At 39.5% G+C, this 27,258-nt stretch overlaps 2 protein-coding genes across 2 annotated transcripts in view; one reads left to right on the top strand and one right to left on the bottom strand.

Annotated features, from left to right (window-relative positions):
• APLF (aprataxin and PNKP like factor) overlaps positions 1 to 17,961 on the bottom strand; it is a 105,962-nt gene extending 88,001 nt beyond the window's left edge. Inside the window, 1 exon segment of the mRNA XM_023224018.2 lies at positions 17,866 to 17,961. Within this exon segment, the coding sequence (XP_023079786.2) occupies positions 17,866 to 17,961 (96 nt within the window).
• Positions 17,962 to 18,231: 270 nt separating this feature from the next.
• On the top strand, positions 18,232 to 23,322 carry FBXO48 (F-box protein 48). Its single transcript, XM_023224041.2, has 3 exons — positions 18,232 to 18,462; positions 20,486 to 20,827; positions 21,323 to 23,322. Exons 2-3 carry the CDS (start codon positions 20,522 to 20,524, stop codon positions 21,482 to 21,484), a joined length of 468 nt encoding a protein of 155 aa, XP_023079809.1. The 5' UTR covers positions 18,232 to 18,462; positions 20,486 to 20,521; the 3' UTR covers positions 21,485 to 23,322.
• Positions 23,323 to 27,258: the final 3,936 nt, after the last annotated feature.

Raw genomic sequence — 27,258 nt, 5'->3', positions numbered from 1 at the left:
ATTACACTTACCACATCACCACAACAGGACAAACTGATAGATGCGCTTCCTAATGCGGTACTCTGAATAAACATCACCTACTTAATATTTTCACCAAAAATGTTTAATGTGAATCAAATTATGTGCAAACAATCAAACAAAAATTGTGGGACACTCTAGGAATAATTGGCCTGGACCCACGGAAGCACTGATGTCATTAAAGACAAAAGGCAAGAAAACCATTCTAGATTAAATACAAAAAAATTTAACTGGATCATGATTTTTTTAAAAAAATGCAAAAAGCACATTATTGAAAACAATGTACAAAACTGAGTATGGAACATTAAAATTTATGGCACAGTTACACATTTCTAGAATATAATAACAGAATATAGCTATATAGAAATGTCCTCATTCTTAGGTGACACATGTTGACATATTTAGTGATGAACTGCCATAATGCATGTATGTACTTTCAACTGTGTTCAGGAGAAAGAAAAAAATGTGTGCGCGCGCGCGCGCACACACACACACACACACACACACACACACACACACACACACATTACAGAAGAAAAATCAATGCCTTATTTGATTAAATTGCTGTTTGTCAAATTTCTGTTACTTGTAGTCAAAAGCAACTATGATTAATACACATTCCTCTAACCATTGTTATATTTATTTTTTTTTAGAGATGGGACTTTCCCATTTTGGCCAGGCTGGTCTCAAACTCCTGGCTCCAAGTGATCTGCCCACCTGAGCCTCTCAAGGTGCTGGAATTACAGGCATGAGTCACTGTGCCTGGTCTTAAACTGCCTTCTTTTTATTTTTTTTTTCAGACTAAGCTTCACTCTGTTGCCCAGGTTGGAGTGCAATGGCACAATCTAAGCTCATTGTAAACTCCTCCTCCCCAGTTCAAGCGATTCTCCTGCCTCAGTCTCTCAGGTAGCTGGGATTACATGCATGCCCCACCATGCCTGGCAATTTTTTTTTTTTTTTACATTTAGTAGAGACAGGGTTTCAACATGTTGGTCAGGCTGGTCTCGAACTCCTGACCTTGAATGATCCACCCCCCCCTCGGCCTCCCAAAGTGCTGGGATTACAGATGTGAACCACCGTGCCCAGCCCTAAACTGAATTCTTAATATTGTTTCTTGAATGTGAACAGGTCTGTCTATTCTTACATCACTTTTGTAGTGATACCATGAGGATCCTTTATATTTGACTTTCTGGTTTTAAATATTAATAGAATACTTCATCCACTATAATATACATACAGATCCCTTCTCTAGTTTTAAGATACGAAGATTATACCAGAAGAAAAGATAAACACATGAAAACATAAAAGAACTGTTTATGATCTGTTTGTTACCAAATATGTATTTTTGGTATTTATTGAAGTCAAACAAAATGGAAATTATCTTATGATGTGACGAGCAGAAATACTTAGCTATTTTGAATCAAAGTCTGTGATCTCTTTGACTGCAATTCTCAAAATTCTAAAAACTAAAGAAACAACCCTGAATACGGTAAAAGCAGAAAAGCTACTGGATCTTGAAATAGAATAGGGTGGTACCTTTCATTTCATTTTTTGTCTATATACAATATAGACAACACAAGTTAATTTTTTGTAAAATGCTTTTCTAGACAAGTTTCTGAACACCATAGACAGTTATAATATATCACATTAATTCAATGTTCTCATGTAACTTGGTTCCTGTAAATATAAGAACAGAAAATAGTTCGTTTTACAGTATAAACTATACTACAAATTGTTTTTTAGTATAAACTATATTACACAGGATATTATTATAGTACAAATATAGTACACAGGATGTATATTATAGTAAAAATTGTTTTTCAGTATAAACTATATTACACAGGAAAGGTTAAGATAATTATATGATACTTTATACTTTAATTTTATAAAAATTATCTTGTATGAATAAAATCAGAAAGATGGCTGACTAGAGGTGCCCGATGAGTGCCCTTGCCCCCTAAAAAGGGACCCAAACACAGAATTAACAACTACAATTCAACTGGAGTGTCTGAGGGAGAGCGCTGAAGTGCAGCAAGGGAGTGGCAAGATCCCTGTGGAGCACAAAAGCAGGATGAAAAGAGGTGCAATGCACCCTGCCTCTGCTGTCCCATCTCCCCAGTGAGACTGGCTGGGAGCCAGGAGGGACTTCTTACAGGGTAATGGTAAGCACAGGGCCCCAACCACAGAAACTTGCAGTCCTTACTGCAGGAGAATCCCACAGTCCTTACAAGCCTTAAGCTGTTTGGAGAGCTACCTGGAATTTACAAAGCTACATTACTCCACAGTAGGAGCTCGTGTTATGCACTCCCCACCCTTGCATAACCTAAGCTGCTACAGCATAGCACCTTCTTGAAACCAGAGCCACTGCTGGAGGGTGTCCTGCTCTGGGGGCCAGTAGCCACTGTGTCTCTCTAGCTTTGAGGCTCTACCATCATTCCATAAAGACCACATGAAGGACTGCAATGCAATGACTCCAGTTACTGAGAGCCTGGGCCCAGGGACAGTCATGACTCTGGTACTGCATAATGGGGAAGCCAAGCCCAGGCTGGCCAAACCACCACATGCCTGTGCCCCCAGCTGCAGAAACAGCATAGCAGCCCACTCCTGGTACGCCCTTCCCCAAGCTAGCCAAACCATTGTGAGCTCACATCCCAGCCAGAGAAACAGCAGTCCACCCAGGGGGCATGCCACCAAACTGGCCTAATCATTGTGTGTCCATACCCCCAACTGAGGACACAGTCTGGTGGAACCACCCTAGGCGGACATATTCCACAAACCAGCCAAACTGCCCCACCCCTGCAGCCCTAGCTGGATAAACAGCCTGCTGGCTCTTTCCTCAGTGAGCCAGACCCTGAGCAGCCAAACCACAACATGTCTGCACCCTAAGTCTGATAAACAGCCCAGAGAGCCAGTCCCTCAGCTGACCAACCAGCTGCACACCAGCACCCACAGCCTGAGAAGTAGCCTAGTAGACCTGCCCTCAGTGACCCAATCTCCAAGCCAGCTGACTATGTGTACATGCATACCCCTGGCCCAACAACCAGCCTGGCGAGCCCATCTCTGGCAAAGTCATACCACCACCACCACCGCATACTTCCACAGCCTAGGCCATTGAGGAACTTGCAAACGTTACTAATATGGGTTACAGCTGAGGAAACTGCACAGAGACCATACTACTGTGCTCACTCAGAACCGAAACCAATGCACTCTACCCATCAGACACCATAAGACCCATCTAAAGGAATAGGTCTTTCCCTGTGAAAGCTACTCCAACAAATTAGAAGAGGCAACTATTCTACCAGATGAGCAGATATCAATATAGGGACACGAGAAACATGAAAAAAAAATGACACCTTCAAAGGAACACATTAATTCTCCAATAGCAGACTCCACAAAAAAAAAGAAATTTATAAAATGTCAGAAAAAGAATTCAAAATAACCTTAAGAAAGTCAACGAGATAGAAGACAATGCAGATAACCCAATAATTCATTATCTAAAAGAGAAAGTCAACAGAGAGAAATATCATAAAAAAGAACCAAACAGAAATCTTACAGCTGAGGAATTCAGAGAATAAGAAAAAATAAAATCAAGTCTTCACCAGACTATATCAAGCAGAAGAACTTCTGAATTTAAAGACTAAGTCTTCTGAAATAACCCAAGCCAAAGAAAAAAGTATTTAAAAGAATGAAGAAAACCGATTGAATTTATGGGACACCATTAAGCGAACAAATATTCACATTATGAGAATTCCAGGAAAAGAAAATATGGAAAAGGCATAGAAAACCTACTTAATGAAATAATAGCTGAAAACCTCCCAAGTCTTGAGAGACAGAAGGACATCCAGATGCAGGAAGCACAGAAGTTCTCAAATAAATTCAGTCCAAAAAGGTCCTCTCCAAGGCACTTATAGTCAAATTTTCAAAAGTCAAAGACAACGAGAAAATTCTACAAACAACAAGAAAAAATCATCAAGTCACATAAAAGGGAATGCCCATTAGACTAACAGCAGATTTCTCAGCAGAAACTTTAACAGGCTGAGAAAATGGGATGATATATTTAGTGCTGAAAGGGGGAAAAAAAAAAAAAACTGCCAGCCAGGATGTAGGATACCCAGTAAAGCTATCCTTTAGAAATGAAGTTTTCCCAAACAAGCAAAATAAAGGGAATTCCATCACCACTCAACAAGCCCTACAAGAAATACTTAAAGGAGTTACTACATGGCTTCATGCTGAATTCTACCAAATTTTTAAAAAAGACTAACACCAATTCTTCTCAATCTATTCCAAAAAATTAAAGGGAAAGGAACTATTACAAGTTCATTACATAATGCCAGTATTACCCTGAAACCAAAACCAGACAAGGACACACAAACACACAAAAAAAGAAAATTACAAGCCAACATCCCTGATGAACATATAGATTCAAAAATCCTCAAAAAAATACTAGCAAACTGAATCCAAGAACACATTAAAAAGATTATACAGCATGATCAAGTGAAATTTATCCCAGGGATGCAATGATGGTTCAAACATACACAAATCAATAACTGTGATATATCACAGCAACAGAATTAAAGACAAAAACCATATGATCTCAAGAGATTCAGAAAAAGTATTTGATATAATTCAACACCCCTTCATGATAAACACTCAACAAATCAGGTGCAGAAGAAACATACCTCAACACAATAAAGGGTATATATGACAAACCCACAGCTAACATCATATGGAAAAGGGAAAAGATGAAACCTTTTCTTCTAAGAAATGGAACAAGCTAAGGATGCCCCACTATTACCACTCTTATTAAATATAGTACTATTAGTCCTAGCCAGAGCAATTAGGTAAGAAAAAAAAATCAGCCGGGCATGGTGGCTCACACCTGTAATCCCAGCACTTTGGGAGGCCAAGGCGGGTGAATCACAAGGTCAGGAGTTCAAGACCAGCCTGGTCAAGATGGTGAAACCCCATCTCTACTAAAAATACAAAAATTAGCTGGGCATGGTGGTGGGTGCCTGTAATCCCAGCTACTCGGGAGGCTGAGGCAGAGAAATGCTTGAACCCGGGAGATGGAGGTTGCAGTGAGCCAAGATCATGCCACTGCACTCCAGCACTCTATCTCAAAAAAAAAAAAAAAAGAAAGAAAGAAAGAAAACAAAATAAGAGCATCTAAATGGAAAGGAGGAAGCTGAATTGTCCCTGCTTGTAGATAACGTGATCTCACATCTAGAAAAACCTACAGACTCCACCAAAAGAACTCTTAAAACTGATAAACAAATTCAATAAACTTAGAGGATACTTTAACTTAAAACAATATGGGGCTTAGGGGAACCAACCTTGACTCCCCCAAAACTTAACTACCAATAGCCTACTGTTGACTGGAAGCCTTAATCAATTATAAATAATTGCTTAACACATATTTTGCATGTTATATGTATTTTACAGTGTATTCTTATAATAAAGTAAGCTAGAGAAAAGAGAATGTTTTAAGAAAATCATAAGGAAGCGAAAATATATGTACTATTCATTAAGTGGAAGTGGATCATCATACAGGTCTTCATCTTCATTGTCTTCACCTTGAGTAGGCTGAGGAGGAGGAATAGGAGGAGCTGCTCATGCTGTCTCAGGGTGGCAAAGGTGTAAAAGGTAAAGGAGGTAGAAGGGAAGGCAAGAAAGGCAGACATATGGGATCAGGCACGGTGGCTCAAGCCTGTAATCCCAGCACTCTGGGAGGCCGAGACGGGTAGATCACAAGGTCAGGAGATCAAGACCATCCTGGCTAACACCATGAAACCCCGTCTCTACTAAAAAATATAAAAAACTAGCCGGGCGAGGTGGCGGGCACCTGTAGTCCCAGCTACTCGGGAGGCTGAGGTAGGAGAACAGCGTGAACCTGGGAGGCAGAGCTTGCAGTGAGCTGAGATCCGGCCACTGCACTCCAGCCTGGGCGACAGAGCTAGACTCCGTCTCAAAAAAAAAAAAAGAAAGGGCAGACAAACTTGGTGTAACTTTATGAAAATACATAACTTGCCTAACTTTTTTGCTTTCCATTTCTTTAAAAAAAAAAAAAAAGTTTTTATACATTTCCAATCCTATTCTACCATTTGTTTAGTTTCAGGATCTGTATCATAGAAAGGTCCATGTTGTAAAAGAAAAGTAGTGTTGAATAAACATAACCCTTCTGCCAGAGTGTTTAGTGTCGGTTTGTTTACTGGCACTGCTGCCTTTACTACATCGTCTTCCTCATTTCTGGCACTGGTTCAGAAGCATGTCTCCATCAAGTTGTCTTCTGTTAATTAGTGTTTATTAGCTCTTGAATTTCTCCAATATCTATACCTTGAAATCCTTCACCCCCGACTTTTTGGCCATATCCACAATCTCTTTCATAATTTATTTGATTGGCTTTGTCGTAAACCCTGTGAAGTCATGCACATCACCTGGACAGTTTTCTTCAGCAAGAATTCACTGCTTCAGGCTTGATGGCTTTCATGACTTTTTCTGTAACAATGGTATCTTCAATGGTGTAATCCTTCCAGACTCGTGATGTTCTCTCTAGGGAGGTTCTCTTCCATAACCCTGACAATCTTTTCCATAGAGTACTGTGTATAATGAGCCTTAAAAGCCCTTATGACTCCCTCATCTAGTGGCTGAATTAGAGATGCTGTGTTTGGGGAAAAGTAGACCACTTCAGCACCTTCATTACTGAACTCATGGGGCTCTGGGTGGCCAGAGGCATTGTTCAAAAGAATTCTAAAAGGCAGTCTCTTACTGGCAAGGTACTTCCTGACTTCAAAGACAAAGCATTGATAGAACCAATTCAGAAAAAGGATTTTCCTGCCTAGACTTTCTCTTTGTACAACCAAAAGAATGGCAGCTGGTGGTTATCTTTTCCCTCCAAGGCTCACGGGTTAGCACCTTTGTAGATAAGGGCAGTACTAATCATAAACCCAACTGCATTAGCACAAAACAGTAAAACTGCCTATCCTTTCCTGCCTTAAATCCCAGTGCTCACTTCTCTTCCTTACTAATAACTGTCCTTTGTGGCATTTTTTTTCCCCCAGAGTAGGGCACTTTGATCCACATTAAAAAACCTGTTCAGACAGACATCCTTTCTCCTCAATGATTATCTTAATGACATCTGGGAATACATCTGCTGCTTCCTGGGCAGCAGAAACTGCATTTTCTGTTACCTTGACATTTTAAAAGCCAAACATCTTTTTAAAATTATTAAACCATTCTTTGCTGGCATTAAATTCTCCAGCTTTAGATCTTTTACCCTCCTTTTGCTTTAAGTTGTCATATAATGACTTTGCTTTTTCTTGAATCATATTAGAGTCTATAGGTATGTTTTTCTTATAGTAAGCCTGTATCCACATAAAAATTGCATTTTCAGTACAAGATTAAAAGGTGTTTTACAAAAAGTGCAAGGTTTTCCCACCTGCTGGCATAGCTGCAGTGAAAGCTTCATGAATTTCCTTTTCTTTTTTTACAATCATCCATATGCTGTATTCGTTTATTTTGAAATGGCAGGCAACACAGCTGCAGACCTTAATCTATTGTATGTATCAAGGAATTCAACTTCTTATAATTTTTCTCTGCTTTTTTTTTTTCTGCCATTATTTTTCTCTGCTTTTTGGGAGAACTTCCAGCATCAGTAGTGGTATTTCACATAGGTCCCATGGTCCCATGGTGTGTTAATCAAGGTTTACGATATTGCAGTAAACACAACAGAAAAATACAAGACTCATGAGAGATCCCCCCCTTTTTTTCTAAAGACATTGATATAGTATAGTTTGGCTGTGTCCCCACCCAAATCACACCTTGTACTGTAATAATCCCACATGTCAAGGGTAGGACCAGGTGGAGATAACTGAATCAGGGGGTAGTTTCTCCCATAGGGGTAGTTTCTCCCATGTAGACAAATGTAAAGCATAAAATTCACTCAGGGTAGTAAATAAGTCTCACCCCTGCACAAGCTCTCTTGCCTGATGCCATCCATGTAAGACGTTTGACTTTGCTCTCCATTCGCCTTCCGCCAAGATTATGAGGCCTCCTCAGCCATATGGAACTGTGAGTCAATTAAGCTTCTTTCTTTTACAAATTACCCAGTTTTGGGTATGTCTTTATTAGCAGTGTGAGAACAGACTAATACAGACAAGGTCTTACTCTGTCACTCAGGCTGGAGTATAATGGTGCAATCATGGCTCACTGCTGCCTCAATCTCGCAGGCTCAAGTGAGGTTCCCATCTCAGTCTCCAAGTAGCTGGGATTACAGGCATGCACCACCATGCTCAGCTAATTTTTTTTTTTAATTTACTTTTTGTAGAGATGGAATCCCATTATGTTGTCCAGGCTGATCTTGAACTCCAGGCTCAAGCAGTCCTTTGGGAGTCCTTCAGCCTCCCAAAGTGCTAGGATTACAGGCATGAACCACCACACCCAGCTGAGATCTATTTTTATTATGATACACAATTTACTGGAGAGTTGAACTGCTTATGCTGAGATGATTCACATCACATGTTGTTGTAAGCAGATACCTGCAACAGTAAAGCTCACCAAAACAGCAACAAGAAGTGGTTAGAAATTATTACAGAAGTACAGTATGTACTACAGTGAATTTTATGCTTTACATTTGTCTACATTTCTCTCAACTGCAAATGGCACTATGTACACTCTGTGTTTGTGTGTGTATGTTTTGATAAATTTTACCTTTTTACAATAGATTTGAATATATTTTATGGTAGTAAATGATAAGCTAGACTACTACCTACATATATTTCATTTATTCATTATATATCTTCTTAATTTTTCAATGTTTTTTAAATACAGTTTGTGAGTTTTTTCAAATTGCCACAAATCTCCAAAAACTTTTCCAATATATTTGTTGAATCTGCATAGAAGTGGACCTATGCAGTTCAAAACCCATGTTGTTCAGGGTTAACTGTATTCACAAAATTGTGCAACCATCACTTCTATTTCCAGGATGTATTCATCACTCCAAAAGGAAACCTCATACCCATTAGGACTTTGGGTTTTAAGTGTGACAGTAAGCCACTGGAAGGTTGCACTGAAAATACTATTTAGAATATTAATAACAAAATTTATAATATTAATGAAAAATCATTGGTAACTATTGCACAATACATATACTGAGTAAAATATATATACCTATGTACACAGATTCAATATATGAAAGAAGTACATTGAATGTTTACAGTGTTTATCTCTTGGTAATTGACTTCGAAGTGCTTATTTTGTCTTCCTGCTTACTTGATTTTGGTGAAATTCCTACTTTTTTTTTTTCTTTTTTTAGTCTCACTCTGCTGCCCAGGCTGGAGTGTAATGGCACAATCTCAGCTCACTGCAACCTCTGCCTCCCAGGTTCAAACGATTTTCCTGCCTCCCCTCCCAAGTAGCTGGAATTACAGGCGTGCACCACCACACCCAGCTAATCTCTGTATTTTTAGTAGAGATGGGCTTTCATCATGCTGATCAGGCTGGTCTGGAACTCCTGACCTCAGGTGATCCGCCCGCCTCGGCCTCCCAAAGTGCTGGGATTACAGCCGAAAGTCCTACATTTTCTACACTGACTATATAATCTTGCAAAATTGGGGAAGAGCATAATACATTAAAAAAATTACTTTACACAATACTTCACAATGTATAGTACTTTCCCAAAAGATTATCTAGTTTGCTGTATCAACAACAGACAAAAAAAGACAAATTCAAATTTTCATGGTAGAGAAAAACAGAAAGTCATCTAGTATAGGATTTGAGCCAGTATTATGGTGAAATGCACAAACCTAAAAAAAAAAAAAAAAAGCATATATATATAAAGACTCAAACTGAATCCAGACTGGTTACTATAAAGAAGTCTACAAATCATAAAATTTTCTTATCTAGCGATCTTCCCAGTGCCAAGTCCAGCACACATTCCAGAGCTCAGTCATCTATGCTGAGACTCTGCCATAATATTTGATGAGAGGTCAGTCTTATTCCTCAATAGAGCAAAAGTAGTTGATACAAGATGTTTAACATTATTGCATCTGGAATGTACCAAAGTCCAACTTCTGATGTTAAAAAGGGGCCAGTATGAAGAAATAGACTTGATTTTGCCCAGAGACTCTCCATACACACTTCAATTCAGAAATCAAGTTCTCTTTAAAAGGTTAATATATTTGATGTGAAATGTTCTTTGGAACTTGTGAATATGCTTTCCCATAAGAATAATGGTATAAATGGTAGGTTATCAGGCAACCTCACAAACACCTGTCTAATTCACAATACTGATTAATATGGATCATTTAGATTTTAAAAAGTAAATCCAATGATTTTTGAGCTCGAATTCAAGGCTGCTGAATTGTCAGCCAATATGACGAAATTGTGCTGACTATCAAGATGTCACTGAAATTTCAACTCATCCTACCTGTTTGGCTTGCAATGCTGCTTACACAGTGAATGCTGCACAAGTGTGAGAACATTATCCTCATCATTAATAGATGATGACAGAGGCAACGCAGTAAATAAAGACATAAAGAGAGCTTAAGAAGATAAAAGTGGGTTTAAAGCACCACTTGGGACTTTGGAAAATTAATGTGTCTAAGTAGTTATTTTGCTTATTCAGTTCGGTTCAGCAGACATTTCTTAAAGACCCATTCTGTGCCAAGTACTCTACTTAGTGTGTCTAGAAGTGGTTTTTAACTCTGGCTTTGCAGTAGAATCATCTTCAGAGCTTTTAAAAATACAGATACCCACCTGGGAGTGGAGGCTCACGCATGTAATCTTAGCACTTTGGGAGGCTGAGGTGGGGAGATCACCTAAGGTCAGGAGTTCGAGACCAGCCTGATCAACGTGGAGAAACCCTGTCTCTACTAAAAATATAAAATCAGCCGGACATGGTGGCACATGCCTGTAATCCCAGCTACTTGGGAGGCTGAGGCAGGAGAATCTCTTGAACCCAGAAGGCGGAGGTTGTGCTGAGCCAAGATCACACCATTGAACTCCAGCATGGGCAACGAGAAAAAAACTCCATCTCAAAAAAATACATATACCCAGACACTACCTACAGAATCAAATTACCAAAGGAAGGAACTCACACAAAAGTATGAAGACATGTGAGAAGATAGCATATTCATGATAAGTAGTAAATGGGGGATGAAAATTTGAAGGTATTAATTCAGGGGAAGATATATTTAATTGTAAAATATAGTCTTTGTCCCTATTGCCTGGCATAACCACTAAAATCCTCAGAATCTCCCCAGTGATGTCTTTTTGTATACTAATGAGTTAGGTGACAGCTAGCAGCCCCTAGATAGCTTCAGAGTGGGAGCCAGTCACTGGAAAGACCAAGGTATGATTAGAGAATTGGGACTTTCAGCCCCAAGTCCCAGACTCCTCTAGGGAGATGAGAGGTGCTGAAGGGTTAGCTGATCACTAATGGCCAATGGTTTAATCAATCAAGACTAAATAATGATGACTCCATAAAAACCCAAAGGGGACAGGGTTAGGAAAGCTTCTAAACAGGTGAACATGTAGAGGTTTCTGGAGGGTGACACACTTGTTGAGGGCATGGAAGCTCAGTACCCCTTTCCATAGCTTACCCTACACATCTCCTCATCTGTATCGTTTGTCATATCCTTTATAACAAACCAGTTCTAGGAGCTGCTCTAGCAAATTAATAGAGCCCAAGGAAAGGGCCATGGGATCCCCAGTTTACAGCCAGTGGTTCAGAAGCATAGGTAAAACAACTTGGGGCTTGTAATTGGCATTAGAAGTGGGGGGAAATCTTGGGAACTGAGCCCTCAACCTGTGGGAGCTGATGCTATCTCCAGATAGATGGTGTCAGAATTAAATTGAATTAGAGGACACCCAGTTGATGTCTGCTGCAAAAGTGACTGCTTGCTCATTGGTAGGGGGAAATCACCACATATTCGATGACACAGGAGTCATCTGTGTTGACTGTTGTATTTTTGTCCACTCAGAATATATATATGAAAAGTTATTTATCTCACATCTATTAGAATGATCAAAATTTAAAACACTGATAACACCAAATGTTGATAAGGATGTCCAGCGACAAGAACTGTCATTCATTGCTGGTGGGAATGCAAATAGTACAGCCGCTCTGGAAGACAGTTTGGCAGTTTCTTACAACACTAAACATACTATTACTATACAACTTTACTACCCAATCCAGCAACTGTGCTCCTTAGTATTTACCTAAATGAGCTGAAAACCTATGTCCACACAAAAATCTGCACCCAAATGTTTGTAGTTGTATTATCTACGACCACTAAAACTTGAAAGCAACCAAGATGACCTTTAGTAGGTGAATGGATAAACCGACAATGGAATATTATTCATCACTAAAAAGAAATGAGCTATCAAGCTATGAAAAGACTTGGAGGAACCTTAAATACATATTACTAAGTGAAACCTGAAAAAGTTATGTACTATATGACTAGAACTCTATGACATTCTGAAAAAGGCAAAACTATGGAGAAAGTAAAAGAGTCCAGTAGTTGCCAGGAGTCCCAGGGAGCCTCTGGGGGATGAACAGGCAGAGCACAGAAAATTTTAGGGCAGTGGAACAATTCTGTATTATACTGCAATGGTAGATACATGGCATTATACATTTGTCAAAACCCACAGGATGTGCAATACCAAGAGTTAACCCCAGTGTAAACTATGAACTTTGGGTGATAATGACATGTCAGTGTGGATTCATCAATTGCAACAAATATACCACACTGTGCAGAATGTTGATGGTGGGGGAAGCTGTACATGTAAGAGGGCAGAGAGTATATGGGAACTCTCTGTACTTTCCACTCAGTTTTGCTGTGAACCTAAAACTGCTCCATAAAATAAAGTCTACTTTAAAAACTAATATATTTAAAAACAATGTTTGTAAAAGTTAAACGGGATCATTGACATAATGTGATCATCCCACAAGCCTGGTCAACACCCAATTATCCAACACGCCATATCTTAGAGCCTTAAACCACACAAACCCTTCCTTACACCACCCACTCTTCACCTACCAAAATTCTAACTGTCCCAACACACCACAGTCAAACTCAACATGCTACCAAGTTCATGAAGCTTTCTTTCCCTGATCCCACCTCTTAACTTCAGGTTCCTTCTTATACTTCTCTGTACCCTGTGACATCATTCTGTCTAGCTTGAGGACTAAGCTCTGATTTTTTTTTTTTTTTTTTAAATCTTGCCCAAATTCCTTTCTAAGGGATATGGGAAGTCATGCCCTACAAACTATAAATTCTCATCAGATGAGTTTTATTTAACCCTGTATAACGTGACTTACTTTCCAGTCTGACTCAGGCATAACAAGGAAGAAAATCAAAATGTTTTACCCTAAAATATATTTCTTTGCCATATCTTGGAATTGCCCTGCAAAGTCTCTTGTGGGAAAAATCCACATTCTACAGGGAATCCCTTTTCCCCCCTTGTTTCCCTTCCTTCCTTTCCAGATCCAGGAGATAATCAATTAAGAGCCAGGAACCCTTTCCTGTCTGATAAGAAACATTTTGCAACCTGCTATCTCTAAAGTCTGCGATCTGAGAGCTCTGCACAATAAAACTTGGTCTCCATAAGCCTTTATCTTAACCTGCACATTTCCTTTGATCTCAGGTCTTCAGATAAACTTAACCAATTGTCAACCAGAAAATGTTTAAATTTACCTATAGCCTGGAAGCCCCTGCTTTGGGTTGGCCCACCTTTCTGCACCAAACCAATGTATTTCTTAAATGTATTTGATTGATGTCTCATGCCTCCCTAAAATATATAAAAACCAAGCTGTACCCTGACCACCTTGGGAACATGTTCTCAGGACCTCCTGAGGGCTGTGTCACGGGCCACGGTCACTCATATTTGGCTCAGAATAAATCTCTGGAAATATTTTATAGAATTTAACTCTTCATCAACAGACTCATGGTATTTAAACATAACTTTTAATAAAATGTGACCTTTTAAAAATCAAGGATTATATCTAAAAATTCAAATTTCTTACTATTCTTAAAAAAACAATATGACGCTGTTACCAAGTGGGAATAGGGGAAAGTAGCAGGGATTGCACAGAGACCCTCTCCTTGTGGCCTTCCCAACACTGAGGCAGAACTGTTGTCATTTATCACTGTCCCTATGTTGTCTTCTTCTTCCCTCCCACTTCGCTCACTCCAAGTGTCAGCCTGGCTCCAGTCCCCGTGTGAGGTTGTAACCTTGTTTAGTTATTAATACTTGTTTATTTGTCTCTCAAACCTACAAAACTGTAAGTTTCTTGAGAGCAAGGACTTGTTTCTCATTCATCTTTATTTCTCCTATACTCCCTCCCATCCAACCATAGTATTTATTTATTAACTATTTCCCGAATTTAGCGAATTATCAATCAACAAAATAGGAAAAATGTTAAAACTTAATTCATTGTGAATGTTACTCCTTAAGATTTAGCAGTTGGTAGGACTGCATCTTTACTATATTTAAATTCACTTCAAAACTCAATGATAACCCTTTTTCATATTTAAGTCACAAATAGGCTCTTTTTGAGGGTAGAGTGAATGAGAGGCTGAGATGCAGAAGTGGAAGGAAGAAGAAATCATGTGTTGAAGCCCTACTATGTGCTAGGTACTAGTTGTAGGCTAAATAATAAAATGAGGGAAGGGCAAATCTAGAAATAAAGAAGTGTCAGGGAAGAAACCTATGTTGGAGCAGGTAGGAACAGCGTTCCAGGACAGCCAGGAGGATTCTGCAATAAGCAGTTCAAGTATAGAGCTGTCAGGTCAGGGGATGGTTACTTTGTGTAAACTTTGTAGAATATTTACAACATTCTTAGAAGTGGTGAACTGATGCCACCTGAAGAGTCTATACTGAAGCCTATGACCTTCCCTGTTCCCCCAACTGGGGACTCTTCTCTTTTTAATAAAAGCAGTCAATTTAATTACATCTACAATGAGAAAGTCTCACTAGATATCCCTAGAAGGGAAATCGATCATAAGGAAATGTGTCATATAATCCCTGCTGTCAAAACAAAAGAAGAAAAATCTGAAATCAAAAATAGTAGATTTCATTTAAGAGTGTAACAGCTTGAAGTAAAAATCATAAAGCAAATACTTTGGCCTAACAGTGCTTGACATGTTGTTCTATAAAACCCTTTTAAATAAAATTTCTTAAGATAATGGTAGATTCACATGTAGTTGAAAGATATAATATAGAAACATCTCTTATACCATTTATCCAGTTTCCCCCAATGGTAACATCTTACAAAACTACAGTACAATACATCAACCTAAGATATTGATACTGACACAGTCCAGACAAAGCACATTTCTATCACCATAAATATCCCCCATGTTGCTATTTTATAGCCATATCCATTCCCTTCTGCCCTCCAGCCTAATTTTTTAACCTTTGGCAACCACTAATCTGTTCTCTATTTTTGAAATTTTGCAATCTGCAATTTCAATAATGTTATATAAATAGAATCACACAATATGTAATCTTTTGGATTGGCTGTTTTAACTTAAGTTCTCTGAAGATAAATCCTGCTGTAAAACCATCTAACTGATGCCAATCATGCAGCAGAATCAAAATCTAGTAAACAAAGAGCTGGGGTTCTCTGATGACTCACGTGAAAGCAAAGGGCACAAGAAAGATTAAATTTCATTGTCCTTTGTTTGTGACAGGTTTCTCTGTGTTTTCCTACCACCGTAAAAACACAAAAATATTCTCATTCTCAAACTGTTTTACTACCAAGACTATTTTACACAGTGGGATTATAAACTTTTATGTTTGTGTGGCCATCAAGGTTTGTGAAGCTTGTCTCAGAAAAACGTGCCCAATTAAGAAAGTGCAAAATCATCCTTATTTATATTAATCGTTTCCAATGTATACCAATTTACAATGAACTTACTGAGTTTTCCACTTAGAACTCAGTCTTCACTCTCTCACAATACAAAAATAAGTCTCACTGGAATTCCTGTTGTTGGAAACAGGAGCCCTTACATTGTGTTTTAACCACTGCGGAGAAGAATTGAGTGCATCTGTCAGCTCCAAAATCGAAGAAACTACAAGGTGATTTGTTTGTTCTCCAAATTTTTCCTTTAACACACTTAGGATGTCATTCATAATCACTTCTGATACCTGCCAACCTTGGCAACAGAATCTTATCCCTGAATGCTATTTTAAAAGGAAAAGCAAGATCTTGACCAGATAATTGCCCAGCTTTCACTCCCTATCATTTTAAAAAACAGATACCAAATAGGCTCATCTCACATTAGCAAGTCGACAACACAAAGAACAAGCTACAAATAATGAAAGGGTCTGCAATCTGTTGCCAAGTTTCTAAAACACAGCCCTAAAATTCATCCATCTTTTAACCAGACCCAGGTACTCTACTGGTGACAATTTCTTAAGCAAGTCAAAACTCATTAGTCACCAGACATATGATTACTAAATGAAACACATACTCTAAGTTTCTAACCTACGAATTTAAAAGAAAAACAGAAAAATAAAGCCTCCAGACAGTTCCTTCCAGTGTTTGTATAGGCTAATAAACGATGAAAAAAAAATTGAAATGATGTTAAACATTTAAATAATCACTTGTCCAGTTAAAAAAAAAGAACAGCAATTGAATATCTACTTTCTCAATAACCGTACTACACGCACATGTGTATGTACACCATACACACACACACACCCCTTTAGGACCAATTTCCATAACACAACCTTAAACTACAACTCCTTTCCCTGCTCCCAGAAGGGACCTAAGGCAAGTACTAATGGTTCCATTTAGACTCTGGAAGTTAACCAGGATAACAGTAAACACTCCTTACTCCTTGGTGTTAGCTCACTGACACAGGTGTCTCCCCAGTCCCAAGAGAAAACTCCTAGAGGGCAGGGACCCATGTTCCATTCATCTTTGTATGCCCCACAGTGCTAGAATCTGCAAAATGTTCTACTAAATACTAAACAAGAAATGTTGAATGTTAAAGAAAAAAATAAAAAACTAGATGTACTTAAGAAGAGCTCTATAGAATTCTGGAATGCAATATGCAAATGTTCTCATTCCTAAACCTCCCAAAGAAGGTAGAGAATATTTAGTTTTGTGGCATTATGTGTCCAAAAGCTTATGCATGGACTTTAAATAACGTATGTATGGCTCAATTTTCTCATCTGAACAATGAGGATAATAAAAATACCTGACAGTTAAAGATGTTGGTATAGGTAACGTCTCCTTAGACCAATGACTGGAACGCTATACACATTCCTTATTAAGGATTAGCTACTCATTTTACTGGAAATAATAAATAATACAAATAAATAAATAAGGTCCACACAGCTCTGCAAAGGAGACCAAAGCTTAAAAGAAACTAGCCTAGAAGGCATAATATCACGATTTGGCAAACTTTTCTGTAAAGGGCCAGAGACTACCGTAAATACTGTAGGCTTTACAGGACAAGCCACAATACCCTCAACCCTTGCAGTAATATTCTCTCGGAAAAATTGGTGGGTTTTTTGTTTACAGTTTACATTTTAGAATTTAAGAATCATTCTTAGTTCACGGGGCCATACAAACATAGGCTGGATTTGGCCCCCAGACTAGTTTGCCAACCCCTGGATAAGATAATAATGGTAATACAGTCAGTGTTTTTAAAGCAACATAAAGAAATGTTTGTGAATGGCTTAAAGGTAACTGAAAAACCTGCGGCCCCAAACTTATAAAATCCAGACCGGCGGACCAGCGCGGTGGGGAATAGGACTAGGACTAGGGCCGGTCTTCAGGAGCCGGAGCGGACCTCCACGGCTCTCGGTGTCCGCCGAGCCCCCGCCCACACTTACTCCCAGCAGCGGCCCGCGGCCGATCACAGTCTCCCCGGGCGCCAGGGCCACCCGGGGACCGCCGTCCCGCTGCTGCAGCTCGAAGCCCCAGGACATGGCGGGCAAGGATTAGGCCCCTTCGCCAGGAGACTGGCCCCTCCGCTGTTTGCGCGGGGCAAGCCCAGGACTTGGGAAAAACACCTGGGGAGGGCCGCAAAGGCTCCCCACGCCTGCGCCGGTACTGTCAGAGCCCGGCCCCAGCGCAGTCCAGTCCCTCCACGCCTACTGATGACGCAATCGGGGATTCCCCAGTCACGCCGCCTCAAAATTATTGTTTAAAAACCCCGGCTTATTCCCCACCACCCTTTTCACCTCCCTCCCATCTTGGAGGACGCCGGGCCTTGTAGTCCTGGCGCCTTTCTTCACGTCCTTTCCCGAGCTCGACGCCCTGGAAAAAACTACCAATCCCTAAAGGCACAGCGCGCCCCTCCCGGCGCCTGCGCGAGTTCCGAGCCAGCAGGGTGAGGCTCAGGTGGGCGGGAAGAGAAGAGCTATGGGGAAAGATTTGAATTCCGGAGGATTTAAATCGCGGGAGGAGAAGCCACCGCGGCCCAGTAGGTAAGAGGATCTTCCATTCCCGTTGGCTTAGGTGTCTACGCTCCCGGGGACGCGGCCCTGACGCAAGCTCGGCCTTCCCTCCGCGGCCTGGCGCCGCAGTGACAGCGCTGACGGTTGTTGTTGTCAGTTGTCAGTGTTCCGTGTTCTTGGGTTCCAGCAGCTGCAACCCGCGCGGGACACAAGGAGGGTGGCTCAGATGGGACGTGGGGTGATTAGCCCTGACCTGCGGGATGTGGGCGGAGTGGGGCTCCCCGCCCCTCCTTCTGCGCTGCCGCCAATCTATCCTCCCGAGTGATAGTTGAAAGGGAGACGAGCTTTTACCTCACTTGAGAGAGAATTCAGCAAAACTCGGTTCATAAAGGAGAAAGGGCAGAAGAGGGGTCGTTTCCAGGCATCCAGGCGAACCTGGACGTAGAAGAAAGATTCCTAGTGGGATTTTAGAACCTCGCCAAGGCATACCCTGCTGTGAAATTCAAAAACCTTCATTCCCGTTGCAGGAATTCCACAAGGGGAGGCATTTTATTCTCCCAGTAAGATCCTGGGAGAAGTGGATAAACACACCGTAACGTTTAAATACACTGTAACGTTTTCCTAATGTGAGATTCTTTTCAAGAACCTTGTGGTTTGGCTTTGGTTTGTATTGGTGGTGGAAGCGTTCAAGGTGCATGGCAAAAACTTGCTCTTGACTCACTCGTTTTTACCAGTTTGCTTTCTTACTTCCCCAAACCCTCAAAAAGAAGACCTCTGTTGAACACAGACTACAGTTCCAGCCACCACAGCTAATCTGGATCATGAATGGGAACCACCGTGGTCTTGTCAAGTCCAGAAACATAGCTGAGTAGCTCATCTAGAAAAGAGATTTGTGTTCAGCTGAGTTAAAAGAAGTATTTAGCTGTATCTCAAACCCCTCCTCTTGCACATCCAACCCCCATTATAAAAGGAAGTGCAAAATGGAATAAACTGATTTTAAGTCAATACAAGCTGTCTTTATATACAAAAGTAACTCAAGGGTGGTGATCTACCCAGTCATGCTTTCAACTGATTTGGGAAGCCTACACCATTCACCTTAGGTAAATTAGCTGAAACTGAGCTTTATATCTGGGCTTCAAATAGTCACATACTATACCTAGCTGAGTTCTCAACATTGTTTACAGTTGTCACTCACTGTTGCTTGATGTCTTCAGTGACTGTTATCCTTAGCTCATAATTAACTATGCATATAGGATAGCTTCAAGGGGCCATTTCTTAAAACACCACTCTTATGACTGAGATGAATATTTAGGACTTTGTTTCATAATCCAGATCTCATCTTCTTGTCCATTTCAGATGGTATTTGTGTCAAATGTAAGCACCTACCTACCCATTAGATACAAGTAGATAAAATTCTTATACAACTAGAAGTCCATCTAGTTTATGATTAAGTCACAAATTACAAATTAATGATGAGGCATCAGTTCCTATATACAACAAGTATTCAGGAGTTTAATAGGATTGATTCATACATATTTTCAAAGGTATGAAAGTACCGGGTGTGGTGGGTCCTACCTGTCATCCTAGCACTCTGGGAGGCTGAGGCAGAAGGATTGGTTGAGGACAAGAGTTCGAGACCAGCCTGGGCAACATAGCAAAAACCATTTCTCCAAAAAACAGTTTTTGGTTTTCTGTTTGTTTGTTTAAAAAAAAAAATGGGGGGATGCTGAGTCGAGAGAATCACTTGAGGCTGGAGTTTGAGGCTGCAATGAGCTATGATGACACAGCTGCACTCCAGCCTGGGTGAGAGTGAAGCTAATATGTTGAGGTATCTCCCATGTGCAATTCAGATGTAGCAAGACTAGATGTTTTACACAGTATCCCTGTTAATCCTTGCAAGAACTTTCAGGAAAGGGGCAGCATTGGTCCATTTTACAGACTGAGAACCAAAAGTCAAGAAAGAGTTCTTAAATTATACCCAAAAAGCATCTGACTCAAAGTAGGATTTCTACTCCTATTTGGAGACTGAGCATGTTTAAATCTTGCCTTTTAGGTTAAATATGAGGATAATTTACTAAAACATTAAGCTATGCATAAAAACTCCAAGAGAAACAGTAATTCAAGAGTTTCTCACACAGAAGCGAACTCTGTGGATGCTGAGAAGGAAAAAAATGAGAGTGAAAACAACTTTGTTGAACTGCTGCCTCAAGAACTCACTTTTAAAATTTTCAGTCAGCTGGACATTCGGAGTTTGTGCAGGGCTTCATTGACATGCAGGAGCTGGAATTACGCAATAAGAAACAGTGACTCTTTATGGAAACCTCACTGCATGACTGTAAGAGCTGTGTGCCGAAGAGAAATAGATGATGATCTAGAAAGTGGTTATTCCTGGAGGGTAAGTTTAATCTTTGCGATCTGCAGTGTTGTTGACAGTGTTAGGATAGCAGGTTTGAGTCAGTTCTAACTTATGCTTGGAGGAGACAGAATTGCATATGCAGAATAACATAAACAGTGTGTTGACTTTTGGAAATGAGTTAAAGATATTAGCCTTTTCCTGCTAACCACACTGTTTCCACACTATCTTTCATTTATCCTTTTGCATTTCTTAAATTCTAAATTCGGGAATTTTCCTCTATTAACCAGAAGGGAATTAGCTCCTTCTTTTCACTTCACCGTATCCCAAACCCCCAGTAAACTATATGGCGCACTCTGTATAAATACACATATACATACACACACGTACACAGACACATAAATTTATTAAAAGTGTATATCAATGTAAATACTTACTCTTTTTTTCAGCCCTGTCAATCTGTTTCTCTTGCTTTAAACACATTCACTAACCAACCACCAACTACAGTCTTTTTGAACAGTGATTTCCCTCTTTCAGGTAATACTGCTGAGGAATTACCAGAAGAGTAAAGTGAAACACGAATGGCTAAGTGGCAGATACAGCAACATTTGTTCTCCCATTAGCCTACCAGAAAAAACCATGTACCCAATGGATGCAGATACATGGGGAGAAATTCTAGAAGCAGAACTGGAAAGATAAGGAGGAAAAAAAAATCACAAACAAATCTCAGGTCTTTGAAAATTTAAAACTCAAATGAGTCTTAGGTTGCAAAAGCTATATCTTTATTCGTTCATTTTGTTGTTGTTCACCTTTTTAAAAGAAAGTGAAATGGAAATATAAAAGTAAAGCCTTATTTTTGTTTTGCACTTTAGTAAAATTTTTCTGCTTTTATTGTAATGTGGAAAAATCATGAAATGTTATTTTTATAAGAAATAATATACTGATAGAGTGATTTCCAAATATAATGTTTCGTGTATTTGTGTTAATATATTCGCAATACTAAATGAAAGAGTGATTTGTATGTTCAGCTTAATGATAATTCAAAATTTCAGGAAGCCACTTGAAACTGACTTAAAGATTAAGTGGTGGATATAACTTGGCTCATGGGAAGACTAAGTGAAATTAATAGCAATACATTTAAATTAATACATTGGCATTTTAATGACTTTAACATTTCTATTTCAGTGGAATCAGATTGAAATGTCAAATAATGAAACTATTTTAAATGTGTTAAGCCTGTGGTTTAGTTTTAAGTTAATGTCATCTTAGGACTAAAGCTTATCCAATTGAGATTCCCATTACTTTTATATAAACCTGGAATGGCTCTCAGGAGCTGAAAGTATGTGGAAAGTTTCCAGAACACTTAACTACCATCAGAATGCCACGCTAGCCTGGTAAAACTCTCTTTCTGACAGCCTTATAGCACCATCTAGTGTGCTATTCTTAGATACCAAGACAAAGGGCTTACAGCTCCTTTTTGTTTTCTCCATATTAAAAACTATTATTCTAAAGAATCCTTAACACTTGTCTTTGTTAAAGTTTATAACTTTTTAGGAACCTTTATTTTAATTTTTTAAAACTTTTGTTTCTCTTTTTTCATAAAACATCATATACTACTCACTATCACAAATTGTTTATTCTGAATCTGTGGTTACCACCATAGTAAAAAGTGTCTACAAAATGCTTTAGTTAGCGTGGGGTTTTCTTCTTAAAAACTGTTCTCTATAGCATTAAATATAAGAATCCAGGAAAGTAATATTTAACAAATAGGCAAATATTAGAAAGATGCCCCATTATATGCAAATTCCCTATGTTGAATAGAGCAGTAGATAATTAATTGTTTCCTACTATCTTCTTAGAGTTGGAAGATTCCTTGAAAATCAGGCAGTCAAGTTTCCAGGACTATTCAGTAGTTTTCTCAGTAGGAACACTGTCAGTCAGCCAGCCCAAGCTCAAATCCTGTACTTCTACTACTAGCATTATCTGTTATGTCACAGAACAGTCCAGTTGTAGTCTAGGCTTGAACTGAAGACCACCTCTCTGTAATGTTTGCCTTCTAGTCCCACTTCCACCCTCTAGAACCAGGCTGATTCATTCCTTCCTCTCTATGATTGCCTGATATTTGAAGACTGCTAGCCTGTCTCTTCCTAGGTCTTCTCTCCAATTCCACTGATGATTATAGAGTATAATTTCTAGACCCAACAACATTCTGTTCTGCCCATTTACTCTTAACAAAAAAAAAGGGGCTGTGCGCCATGGCTCACGCCTGATATCCAATCACTTTGGGAGTCCAAGGTGGGTGGATCACCCGAGGTCAGAAGTTCAAGACCAGCCTAGTCAACACGGTGAAACCCCGTCTCTACTAAATATACAAATATTAGCCCGGCGTGGTGGTGGGCGCCTGTAATCCCAGCTACTTGGGAGGCTGAGGCAGGAGAATCGCTTGAACCTGGGAGGCCGAGGTTGCAGTGAGCCAAGATCGCGCCATTGTACTCCAACCTGAGCAACAAGAGTGAAACTTCGTCTCAAAAAAAAAAGAAAGAAAGGTATCCTACTAATTTTATTTCATAAAAGATAAGAAAGCACTTGGAAATTTTCAAAGTATGGGAAAAATTAAAGCTATAAGCATTTTGCTGGATAGCATCTGTGTACAATAGTTTATGTAAACATATATTTTTAGCTGGTTTTTTTTTGTAATGGATGTCGATTATTTTGTCCAACCCCCTTACTATCTATCACCATCATCTGTTAATAGAAGTTATCCTAATTAGGGAGACTCGCCCTTCTCACTTCCAACCACATGTGTGTGGTTTTTTTTGGCGGGGGGCGGGGGGGGCGGTTTTTTGTTTTTGTTTTTTGAGATGGAGTCTCGCTCTGTCGCCCAGGCTGGAGTGCAGTGGCATGATCTTGGCCCACTGCAACCTCCACCTCCTGGGTTCAAGCAACTCTCTGTCTCAGCCTCCTGAGCAGCCAGGATTACAGGCGCCGCTACCATGCCCAGCTAATTTTTGTATTTTTAGTAGAAATGGGGTTTCACCATCTTGGCCAGACTTGTCTTGAACTTCTGACCTTGTGATCTACCTGCCTCAGCCTCCCAAAGTGCTGGGATTACAGGCAAGAGCCACCACACCCAGGTGGGTTTTTATTGTTGTTTTTTGTTTTGTTTTTTTACATTATCCTGTTTTCCCTAGCCACCATGTTTAGTCCAAGGATGGAAACATGCCCCAGTCCCCCCTTTTCATAAGTTGGAAGAAAGAAGCCCTTTCCCCTTTGCTGATGAAACTGTTCCTTGCCACACAAAGAAAACGAATCTTAAATAAGAGAATATGGAACCACCAGGAGAAAGAACAATTGCAGGGCAAGAGGCCTGATTATATTCCAGACTCTGGTCCCAGCCATTCCTCATCTGCTTCCCTAAGTTAATTCAAATTCAGTTTCACCATCATACTGGGACCCCCACCTGATGTGGTTTCTTTGCCCATTTTTCAAATATGTATTATTGTGGCTTACATTAGCATCTTAGATTTCACTCTGACTTCCTCACCAGTCGGTCTTAATCTGCTATAATATGGCCATCACTCTATGTGGTTGAAACTGTTGGTATCCAAATTACAAGTGACTTAATGTCTAAATCCACTGGATGCATTCTACTTGTTAATATGTTTGACACACATAAACACTCACACTGACACACGTAAATACTTCTTAAAACTCTCTCCTCCATGGGTTGGAACTATAGTCTCTTGGACTTTTCTTTCCCTACTCTAACCCGTCTTCTCAGTTTCCTCCAAAGACTCACTTTCCTTCATCTGCTCATTACATGTTAGTGTTCCCCAAGGTTCCGCCTTTTGTCCTGTCGTCTTTATACTCTAACATCCTTGGTGATCCCATCTACTACTCCTGTGTCCGCTACCATGTTTGGTGCTGATGACATCCATGTCTGTGTCCCAACACCAGATCTCCCTGAGATGCTCCAGAAATACATATGCTACTATCTTTTGGATTTTTATATATATATAGGATTTTATATAATATATCCAAAGATAGTTTATATATAAACACCTGAATCAAAACTTACCATCTCATGAAATTTCTTCTTCCAGTTCCTATCTCAGTGAATGACATGTCTTGTTAGAAAATCACCATATTTTACTAGTCTCCATCATTCTCCTTGTTCAGTCGAGTCAATTCTTACTGATTTTATCATCCAAATATCTAAGTAATTCACCTCTTCTCCATCTTTATCTCTGCCTCATTACTTAATTCTTGTCCTTATTTGAAGTTAGGATTTCTAAAATAACCTCTTACTGATGTTCCTGCCTCCAGTTCCTTCCTTTTACTGTTAGCAGTATAATCTTTGTTAAACCCCAAATTTAGCACATCACCCCAACTTAAATTCCTGACTGCATTCAGGTAGAAATCAAAATTCCCCACTAGAGCCCATAGGGCCTTTAATGATGTGGTCTGGCCTACCTCTCCAGCCTCTTCTCCCACCACTGCCCCACCCTGTATCTTTTAGTTCAGTCTTACAAAACTATTTCATAAAAATTTTCTCGCTTCTCTGCCTTTGTGCAGGCTGTTTGATATACCTGGACTGACCCCCACCATTGATTCTTTTCTTGGCAATATCTATTGTAAAACTTATCATCTTGGCCTGGAAACAATCCAGTGACTACTACTGTTCTGGATTAAGTGACTTTTTAAATGTTCCTGTAGTTCTTTGTATAGACCTCTCTCAAAGCTGTCATATAACATGAAATTGTCTATTTTATTTGTGTGTTTGCCCCTTTAGACTGTGAGCTTCTTAATGGCAGGGACCATTTTTTATTTATTTTTGTGTCTTCAAAACCTGGCACACACTAGGTGCTCTATAAAGATTTGTTAAATTATTTCTATAGTTATTTATTTTAATCCCACCCAGAATGTATAAAAATAATTTACTATATTGTTAGTAAAGAAGATTGTATCGAAATGCAGTGTACAATCCTTAAGGTATGTGGGGTGTTTGATAGTAATACAAATATACAAATAATTGTTCCAGTCTTCTCAAAACCTGTAAGAGGGAAATAGGAAAATAAAAATGTTTTATTTTTTGAACTCTTGAAAATAAACTTAACCTCAGAAATATCAGTTATTATTTTGAATTATTGAATCACTCCCATCAGTTTTAAGTATTAGCTTTGCAAATTATGTGAATGAACATTAGCTTCTATTTTTTTAGTACTACTGCACTAAAATAACTCTTTAACAAATTATGTGCTATGATCAAAGTCTACACTGAAAGGAAACCTTTGGAACTTAGTGATAAATTTATGGTATGGGCTTAGAATGAACCATGCATTTATCAGGCCAAGCCATTGGCATCTGAAAACATGAGTAGGTGTAGCAGCATGGAAGGAAGGAATGTTCTCACTCATAGATAAAATAACATGTTAAGTGTGCACCCTGTGTACAAGAAGCAAGATTCTTGGGGAAGAGTATTAAGGAACTTTGAGTGTTTTTAATCATTTTAAGATCTAGTATTTAGAAAAATAAATTTGGAAACCTTTTTTTAGTTTCTTCTGGTTTATAACCCAATCTTAGACCAGAACATAATCATCAGTAAAATCTCTATGAATATAAACTTTCAACCTGAGGACACTTGCATATGTACAAACCTAATTTTAAAACTGTGGCTGGGTGCGATGGCTCACACCTGTAATCTTAACACTTTGGGAGGCTGAGGCAGACGGATTGCTTTAGCTCAGGAGTTCGAGACCAGCCTGGGCAACATAGTGAGACCTTGTCTGTACTAAAAATTTTAAAAATCAGCCAGGTGTGGTGGCGCATGCCTGTAATCCAAGCCACTCGGGAGGCTAAGGTGTGAGGATTGCTTGAACTCTGGAGACTGAGACTGCAGTGAGTCATGATCGTACCTGGGTGACAGAGTGAGACCCTATGTCAAAAGAAAAAAAAAATGTAACATACCCCTGACCACTTTAACTTCATCTTTGCTTTGACTTTATATCATGTCTTCTCTACAAGACTTCAAATGCCCTAATAATATTAACAAAAAGTGAGATGAGTAGTAACTTCAGGAAATGGATTGGGAAGAATACATAAGATGGAAGATCACACATTTTTTATTTGGAGTTTAAGACCGAAAACATCAAATTGATGAAATCAAATCAACAATGGACGAAGCTGATTAATTATAACAGCTGACAGTCATTAAATGCATTCTTGTACCAAGCATTGTGCTTATACGGTGTATGCTTACTCTATATCCATTTTATGGATGAGGAAACTGTCTTGTTTTTCTAAGACCACCAGAGCGAGCACAAAAGAACCAGCAAGTAGGCAAAGGTCAGGCGCAAAACTGCACGTTTATTTTGGTAACCTAAGGTGTGCGGGAGAAGTCTGTCGGCCTCCGGCAAGGGAGGCCGGCAGAGTCCCCCCGCGGTGGGGCTCTCGGACAGACTTCCCACAGTCCC

Source organism: Piliocolobus tephrosceles, chromosome 15, assembly GCF_002776525.5.
Source record: "Piliocolobus tephrosceles isolate RC106 chromosome 15, ASM277652v3, whole genome shotgun sequence".
Lineage (NCBI taxonomy): Eukaryota > Metazoa > Chordata > Mammalia > Primates > Cercopithecidae > Piliocolobus > Piliocolobus tephrosceles.
Note: the sequence above shows the minus strand (reverse complement) of the source record. Positions and strands in the feature narration are given on the sequence as shown.

What these genes read in the sequence shown, in the direction of transcription:
- FBXO48 (XM_023224041.2), top strand. Translation starts at nt 20,522, where the DNA reads ATGCATAAAAACTCCAAGAGAAACAGTAATTCAAGAGTTTCTCACACA. An exon ending in AAAGTGGTTATTCCTGGAGG is followed by an intron (nt 20,828 to 21,322) that starts GTAAGTTTAATC and finishes TCCCTCTTTCAG; the next exon opens with GTAATACTGCTGAGGAATTA.